Source organism: Solanum tuberosum, unplaced genomic scaffold (assembly GCF_000226075.1).
Source record: "Solanum tuberosum cultivar DM 1-3 516 R44 unplaced genomic scaffold, SolTub_3.0 scf00033, whole genome shotgun sequence".
NCBI lineage: Eukaryota > Viridiplantae > Streptophyta > Magnoliopsida > Solanales > Solanaceae > Solanum > Solanum tuberosum.
In genome coordinates, this window is record NW_006238959.1 from 2,461,333 (window position 1) to 2,470,826 (window position 9,494).

At 34.9% G+C, this 9,494-nt stretch overlaps 1 protein-coding gene across 1 annotated transcript; it reads left to right on the plus strand.

Moving 5' to 3' along the window:
• The first annotated feature begins 4,861 nt into the window (after positions 1-4,861).
• LOC102593420 (uncharacterized) lies at positions 4,862-8,779 on the plus strand. Its single transcript, XM_006342216.2, has 2 exons — positions 4,862-5,230; positions 6,057-8,779. Exon 2 carries the CDS (start codon positions 6,133-6,135, stop codon positions 8,482-8,484), a length of 2,352 nt encoding a protein of 783 aa, XP_006342278.1. The 5' UTR covers positions 4,862-5,230; positions 6,057-6,132; the 3' UTR covers positions 8,485-8,779.
• The last annotated feature ends 715 nt before the right edge of the window (positions 8,780-9,494 follow it).

A 9,494-nucleotide genomic window follows, 5' to 3' on the forward strand; every position in this document is an offset into this window, starting at 1 on the left:
AATCACTGTCTGGAAGCAAGTCCACAATGCAGAGATGCATTTAATATTTGATCGTGAAATAAATTTTGAGGCAGAAGGGTCCATGACCTCTCCGCGACGTGGAGAGAAAAGTTTCAATCCTGAGGAGCGGACGCGGACCTGGTACCCAAATTTGCCTGACTTTTTCCTTCTTCGTTTTCTAATCCCAATTCACCTAAGTTCGATTATTTTTCTTAATTCCTCTTTAGATTTAGATACTTAGCACATGTACACAAGATTCTACTCCTAAACAACTCTAAATCGACACGATTCCATCAAGAACTCAACAATCCCATCAAATCTCAAGAACGAAAGCCAATTTCAAGAACACAATTCAAGATCATCAAACTTTCAACTTTCTAGAATGAATTTCACTGAACTACACATGATTGGCGGTGAGTGAATGAACCCAACGCTATGAAAGTCTCACATACCTCTTTAGGGATCAACCCTTGGCAAAATGACTTCGATTCCGCAAGAAATTTCCAAGAACGCCTTGACTTTTCTTCTCTTTTCTCCTCTTTCCTCTTCTCTCAAAGCCCTAGCATAATTCTTAATTGTGTAAACTGAACTAACTCAGTTTAGACACCAAATAAATTACTAAAAATGAATTTAATTAATTGGATAATGAAAAGAACAAAAACTCTTCTAAAATTCGGGTAACTTTACTTATTCAGACAACTTGAATTCAAATGGGCATATCTCCCTCATACAAAATCGAAAACTAGCAAACTTGGTGGCGTTGGAAAGATAATTCAAAGACCTTTCATTTGATGTCTTGTATCCCACCTAAATCATCTTGTACTAGGAGTTATGGTTGTTTGAAGTTGACCCAAAACTCATACTTAACATACTTGCCAAATTTCAGATTTTCATTCTTTGCAAAAATGGTTCTTTCTAATTTTAGCTCTTTCAAATAACGGGGGTGTTACATTTAATATGTATTATACATTATACATACTAATGGATAATGCAAATAAAAATGAAATCATTGATGAAATATAATTAAAGAAGTATTAATTGTAAAGTATATTTTAAATTTTAATTTTATCACAATCCAAACCATCGGGCTGTACGCGGGCACCTACTCTAACATCTAGATATGAGAACCCTTACTACTCAAATTTAAAATGGGCAATGCGAAATTTAATAAAACATAGTCTAACATCTTATTTAATCATGGAAAATACTCTTGACTTGATTTATGACAAAATTCTTTGTAGCGAAACACACTAAACACTCCCCTAGAAACTAGTCTAAATAGGTACAAGAGCTCCTAAAGAGTATAATTTATGAAAGAATATCACACAACTCCCACCATAAGAAAATAAGAGTAGAAGCTATCAGAGATTACCATCGTCTTCGCTTATATATGAAGCATCATTAAATCCTACAACCAGACTATGCCAAGTGGAATAACAAGAGTAGTATCACTATGAACAACACGTACTGGTAGAGATCATCGGTTGACCCAAACCCATAAGATAATATCATGCAAATAATCAAAGAAACATGCAACTTGAATATAAAATTAGCATAAGGGGGATATGATAGGGTGATGTGTTCAAAAACAATTATGATGAGATAGTAGTTCATTCCTAGTCAAGAGTATTTCTCAAATTCCAATCATTATAACACCATGCTAATGCCTCACATGTCAGCGTTATACCGTTGACCCATTCTCATGTACTTAAGAAAAATTCAGGTCTATGCTAATTTCTGAGAATAAAAGGCAAAGATTCAGTCCAACGACATCAATCTTACTCTATGAAGTTATGTAAATGAGTCTTATGATATGAAACTCTTCATATATACTCTCATATTTCACAGTATGCTCAGTCCTATGAACTCATGATATACCTTCAAATGGATAGTGAAATAGAACTACATTATGCATATTCACATATTAACTTTCTTGAATGATTCATGCTTATGATCTTCTTGCTCTAAGGACTTCTAGTGATCCTCTTTCAGTTTAGATAATGGTGTTGATAGTAGTTGTTAGTTATTTTAGATGAGTGGGTAGATTACTCTTATGGTAAATATTATAGTAGGCTAATTCTATGTAATATTTTAAGTATGGAGGAATATTGTGAGGTTTCTTGGTCATATCTAGTAGAAAGGTGAGAATGTTTGGTGTGCCTCTTTGTGGCAATTCATAAAATTTCAGTTGGTAGAAATGATAAGAAGGTGATAAATTCTTAGAAGAATTAGTTACCTAGAATTTCATGGAGTTGTTATAGTACTAGGCTTGAATGTGGTGTTGCTAACATGTGGATAAATACATGATATATTAGGTGCTTCTTAATTAGAACTTGAGGTTCTTGAATGAGTTTGTAAGAAGTAGTAGTATTCTTGAGATGAAAGTCCCTATATAGGTATATAACATGAATCTTGTGGTTTTGGATTAGTATAATCATCTTATGTGTAACACCGTGTGACTTCAAGTTAGGCGTGAACATGATAAGAGCATGCCCTTAAACTCACCTTGGTAGGAGTAGACATATGTACCCTTGTAGGAGTTATAGGTAGTAACTTATGAATGTAGATAGATAATTTCTTACTTATGAGCATTATATGAATATATGTTATTTTGGAAGGACTATTTAGCATCGAGAAGATATGAGTTTAGAAAACCCAAGTCTCATAACTACGTGCCTTCGTAGGATTATATTTCACCGCTTTGACAATTAACTATTTAGCCCAGAGAGACTCAAATTAGTGGTTCCACATAGATAGATATGGTTCATACCTGACAAGATATAGGCCAACCCGTCTAATTGAGATTATAAGTTTGACAACATGAGCTCACATGGTGTATGTCGGTTACAAGAAAGTCCCCAGTTCATGCATCTTTTACGATGTGCTCTTACTTTATTTGATTACTTTAAGTGTGCTGTTTACATTTATGATTATGCAAGACTACTTAAATAGACTTATCTTTGTATATGCTTTTGAAAGAAGATTTTGAATGGTATTTAGACATGAACTCCAGCTGTTTTCTCTTCAAGTTCTCTTACTATGTATATGATTTCGAAAACCTTATTTTCAATACACTCGCTATGTCATTTCATGATTATGCTAGTGTCCCTTACTTACTTAGTACATTCCACGTACTACCACATACTTCCTCTACGCTGCTTCCTTTTATGATGTAGATTCGACGTACATTTTCAAACTCGTGGCTAGTAAGGTTGCAACATTTTCAAGCAGCGTATGGTGAATCTTCATTCTTCGACGGCAAATTTATACATAGGTCACAATTTATATTACTTCTTACCAATTGCTTAATGTAGCTTGGGGATTTGTCTCAGCTGCTCATCAGCGTTAGTAGAGACTTCACAGACATTCAGTCAAATAGTTGTATTTAGTTTTCAAATAATGGATATTTCAATCACAATACCTTTTTAATATTTGTTTATGCATATGAATTCATCCTATGTACTAGTTTCTGCATTTCCTTTCAGTTTGAGTCGTATGTTTCATGTCAGATCAAGGGTTAGGTTGGGGCCACTCATGGTTCAAAATATCATTTTACGTTTAGTGTGTAGACTCGAGCGTAACACCTCCTTAGTAGATTCGTCCTTAGTGATAATAATTTTTTTGTTGGTATAATTTTCATTCTTTAATTTCCACAAGATACATGTAATATATATTTTCCACGTCTAAAATAGCTAATTACTTTTACTTGTATTTTTATTCTTTATTTTTGACATTTTCTTTGATTAATATTGACCTCTCAATGCAAAAAGTTAATAAATTTTATGTTGAACCTATCTTTTATTTTTGATGGCGATGTAGATGGTTGTGCTAGTGATGATCGGGTGGGGGTGTCGAAATGTGAAAGATGGCATCATCTTCAAAGAATGTGTAACAATATGTTGAACTTCCCATGGAAGGAGCTTGTTTGATTTATGAAATTTCTTTTTTACATAATGTTGTAATTTTTTATTTTAAACATTGATTCCTAATTTTTATCAATCAATGTCGTAAAATTCATGTATTTAATAGTAATCGACAATTGATATAAGCCAAGACACAACACCGTAGGCAATCAAATTCAAAGGGATGTGCCATAGTCCAAGCTTCATCCACTTTAAGATTCTGTTTGGATGCATGTTGAATTTTCTAGCAGATCACCAGTAGTTATCAAACATCAAACACTCAATATAAGTAAGAAATTAAGTATTGGCAAGATGAATTGAAGAAGTAAAAAAGAATTCCTTATTTATGATAATAATATGAAAACTTTTATTATATTTCCTAATACCTTTGAATTTCCATAAAAATGAATAATAAAAAATGAATTCAAAGTATCTTTTTTCCTTTATACCTTATGATCATTTTAGTCATGGTATTGCACCACCAAAGAAAAAAAATAAAAGATTCTCAAATAATTGTATACAAGTACATTTAATACCAAATAATTATAATTTAAATTTTAATATTGTGCTAAAATTGCCAATAAGGCAATAATTAATGCCAAAGTGGCAGACAAATTTGAACCTTTCAAATAAGGTTTCCACTATCTAAACCAAACAAAAAATGTTATCTCCAAAAATACTAAGATTTTCATGTTTTTATTTTAAGAATATTGTCTTAATTAAATAAAAAAATATTTAATTAACATCCATAAACAATATTCCATTTTTTGACATATTTCATTTATTGATGATCAATTTAAATAATACTTAAATCAGATTAGAGTAAATTTACTTTTTAAAGAATTAAAATTTAAAACTCCATCATTAATATATTAAAAATTCACCTAATTTGTACATTGAAAAGCAAAAAGTGTTAAAATATTTAGGAGGGGGTGAGAAATTAATATTCTACTCATAATATTAACTTTAGCTTTACTTTCCTCTGAAATCATTCCATTATCTATATTTGTATTTATTTTTTTCATTTTTAACTACACCATACAGTATCTTTGAAAGTTTAGTTGCAATAGTAAGTAACCTATACTTTTCCGACGGCTTCTTCCGCCGTAGCTCCGCCGTCAACTTCCAACAACCACCCTCTGAAAAATCCCATTTTTTTTCATTTTCAACTTCCCTTTTTTGTTCAATATAACTTTTTTTACTTCACATGTACTTGCTTTACAGAATGTGTGACTTGGTCAAGATTCAAGATCTGAAGCAAATTTAGGGATCAACAACTGTTTTTCTGATCTGGGTCTGCTCTGTTTCTCAGTTTGATTCTAGTATTTGTAAGTTCAGCTTGAATCTTGACTTTTGGTACTTAACTCTTTTTTAGATCTTGTATAAAATATTTTAGCTAAAAGTATGATTTTTTTAAATCTTTAGCTTAGATCTTATTGATGTATGGAAGATTATGCTGGATATCTTGGTGATTTGGATCTTTCTTACTGAAGGGGTTTTTTTTTTTTTTTTTGTTGTTGAATTTGAATAAGAGTTGAAAGTTGTTGACTTGAATTTGAGCATATTCCAAGAGTTAGTGTACTTGATTTTTGCAAAGTTAATAACTTTAGCTCATTTTCATTTATATTTTTGTTGTATTGATTTTTTTGTGTCTAGAGAAAATGTAGAAGACCTGGAGTGTTGGAGAGTAGTTAATTTGAGTATTGCAATGAAACTGGTTCGGATTTATATGGGGATACCTTCTTGTTGTTGTGGCTGCTGCTGGTTTTGTTGCTTGTTGTTGTTGTGTCGTCCGTTGGACACATCATTACAGTAGTTATTTTGTTGGTATGGAGCAAGTATGTCGGATAGTTAGATCCTATGTTGCTCGACTCTCCAACAATATTGCCTCGCTCGTGTCGGATTCTCCAAAAATGTATTATTTTGAAGAGTCTGATATGCACCCGTCAACATTTTTAAAGAATCCGAGCAACATAGGTTAGATCTAAATCTAATTTGATATTGTCTTTTGGAAAGGTTGATAGATATGATTTGTTGATTTTGTGAATTCTATTCCTACATGAGTTTTGAAGTCAGTCTGATTTGAATTTTTCTTAATCTTTGCTTGTTAGAAAAGCTGAATTGTTAATTTAGGCAATTCTTGTTTAATTGCAGGCGCATAAGAATGTTCCAACTGTAACTCTGTGAGATTCCTGAAGATTTCTAGGCGGATAAAGTTGTGGTTTTTGAGATGGAGAAAAATGTAGAGGAAGCACTACAAGCTAAAGCAAATGCTGAAAGGAAATTTGCGGAGAGAGATTTTGTGAGTGCAAAAAATTATGCTTTAAGAGCTCAGATGCTGTGTCCTCAGTTAGAGGGCATATCACAAATGGTAGCTACCTTTGGTGTTCACAGTGCTGCTGAGATGAAGGTTAATGGAGAACTTGATTTCTACACGATACTGGGTATGGATCCATCTGCAAACAGGGCTAAGCTGAAGAAACAATACAAGAGGATGGCTGTGTTACTCCATCCTGATAAGAACAAAAATGTCGGAGCTGATGGTGCGTTTAGGTTTATTTCTGAAGCATGGACTGTATTGTCTGATCGTGCTAAAAGAAGCGCTTATGATCAAAGGAGAAATTTATTTACTCTGCATACTTCTGGTGTTGGCAACTATGCTAATTACTCCAACACTCCAGCTTCTCATGGCAGGCTCGATACATTTTGGACTGTTTGTACCTCTTGTCAGGTTCAGTATGAATATCATAGGAAATATGTGAACAAAAGACTGTCTTGTAAGAACTGTCGTGGGGTTTTCATAGCTGTTGAAACTGGATTGGCCCCTGTAAATGGTTCCTATGCATTTAGCCCTTGGCCTTATGTGCCTGAGAACGGATACAAAAGCCATGGTTGTGGGGTTACGTATGTTCCAACATCGCCTGCTTATTCTGCAAATAGTAGGGTCCCAGGACATCATTTGAAACATGGTTCAGAGCACGCTTCCAATTTATCCTTTCAGTGGAGCTCCTTCCCTGGAACTTCTGCCGGAGTTTTAGATCCAAATGGGTCATCCACCGGCTTCAGTTTTACCCAGCAGACAAATACGAAAGTCCCTGGAAGAAAAGCTAATGGGAAGCAAGAACTAACAAAAACGGTTGCTGATGGGTCTGTGGGTAGTGATCAACTGCCCCGCAGGCCTGGTAGGCCTCCTAAGAAGAGAAAAATTGATATGGAGAGTACAAATGGTTATAGTAATGGTGATGTGGCTTCAAACGCTGCTGCAGAAGTCGTAATGGCAGATGGAAATGGGAGTGAGAGTTTGAAAAGAAATGCTAAGCTTCCTACTCCTGAAGTTCCAATCCGAAGATGGCCTATGGCTCCTGCATTTGATCCAAGACCGTTGTTAATTGACAAGGCAAGAACAGATATCCGCATGAAACTGGAAGAGATCAGGTTGGCTGCTGTAGAGTCTGAGAAAAAGAGAAAGGCACATGCTCAATTTGGTGAATCGAGTGAAAGACCTAGAAGAGAAGGTCTTGGTCTTGCTGCTCATCAATCCGATATGAGGAAAACTGTGTCCATGACTTTGACTGTCCCAGACTCTGACTTCCATGATTTTGACAAGGATAGATCAGAGGATTGCTTCATGCCGAAGCAGATATGGGCTTTATATGATGAGGAAGATGGTATGCCTCGCTTGTATTGTCTGATCCGCCAAGTTATCTCGGTGCAGCCCTTCAAGATTCATATCAGCTACTTAAGTTCAAAAACAGATAGTGAATTTGGGATTGTCAATTGGTTGGATTCCGGTTTTACCAAGTCATGCGGAAAATTTAGGGCCTTTAACTCTGATGTTATTGAGCAAGTCAACATATTTTCTCATCTTCTAAGTGGGGAGAAGGCTGGAAGAGGAGGGTGCGTTCAGATTTACCCCAAAAGTGGAGACATTTGGGCCATTTATCGAAATTGGTCACCAGATTGGAACAGGAAAACCCCAGATGAAGTGAGGCACCAGTATGAAATGGTGGAGGTCCTTGGTGATTATTCTGAAGATTTTGGTGTTTGCATTGCTCCTTTGGTCAAATTAGATGGATTCAAGACAGTATACCGACGTAACACGAACCAGGATGCCATTCGGAAGATTCCAAAAAGAGAGATGTTGCGATTTTCACATCAGGTGCCATCTTGTTTACTGAAAAGAGAAACCATGAACTTGCCGGAGGGGTGCTGGGAGCTCGACCCTGCTGCTACTCCAGATGATTTGCTTCAAGGGGCAAGTGACGTACAGGAGGAAAGATCTATTCAAACTGAAAGGTCTTCGAGAGTTGATCTAGATGAGACATCTCAGGCTGAAACCAGAATATTGGCTGAACAAGATCTTAGACAACTAGAGTACTCTGCTGTTCCTGATATGTTCGATGAGGCTACACCTGGCTTGCTGATTCAAGAAAACTCGAATGAACAGCAAACCCTGTTCAGACCCTCCACCGAGCTTCCTCAATCTGTAAGACAAATTCATACTTGCGAGGAACCCAGCAAATTGGACAATCACAGTGCTACAACACCAGGTGAGCATCCGCAATCTGTGATGAATGAATAGTTTAATGAAAAAGGCCAAAAAAAATAATAATAGGAGATTTGGTTCTGAGGTCCTTTTTTTCATAATCATTCTAACAGTATTGAGTTTCAGATTGTATAGAATTATACACACAACGAAGGATGATTCTCAAAATATTAGATAGCTGGCAGGATCCGAAGTGATCTGTAACACTTGTACTCAATTGTTTTTAAGTTGCTATAGGCTAATGAGCGACTTGTACTGATAACTCTGATTCATATCCTTTACAGAAGTTTTCCGATTCATATCGTTTACATAAGTTCTTTCTGTTTGTTACTATAGTGGACATTTCTTCATGTATTTGCTTTACGTGTGCTATCTTCAGAAATGCAGCATCATTCAGAGAGGTCCGTGTAAAGGGTCACATTTTGTATTCCTGATATGTATGTTATTGGTAAAACCTCGTTTAACAGCAAATGTATGGTTTAGAATTTTCTTATCCAAACCAAAGTACTTAAATCTGGAAACTAAATCGAGCCAAATTGTCTCATTTTGTCATGGTTCATTGAGCATTCAAGGGTGTAGTCTTCCGGTTGATGAAGTTGGAAAGAAGACTTGAAAAACGACGTTTTCATTTTCAGCTTTCTAATTGCTTGCTGAAACTCTATTATAGAGTGATAAACACACAAAAAATTAACTATGCATGCTGCAATTGTATGGCTAACATGTTCATTGAACTTCGTACTAGTAATCAATGATGCATTCCATTAGCATCAATATACTCCTAATGGCAAGAGTACTTATGACCTGTAAGGAAAGAAGACAAAATGTGAAGGAACGTTAACTAATGTTCATTTATTTGGATAGAACCGTGAAGAATGTAAAAACAACAAAATGTTATAAAATAGGAAAAATAACCTATATAAGGGTGTGTTCGGTATGAAGTAAAATGTTTTCTAGAAAAATAAGTGATTTTTTAAACTTATTTTCTTGTGGAAGGTAGATAAATGAACAATATTATCCTAAAAGTGTTTATACATAATTTAGACAAA

Bases quoted from the DNA above. Each gene is read 5' to 3' on its own strand.
- LOC102593420 (XM_006342216.2), top strand. From the start codon at position 6,133: ATGGAGAAAAATGTAGAGGAAGCACTACAAGCTAAAGCAAATGCTGAA.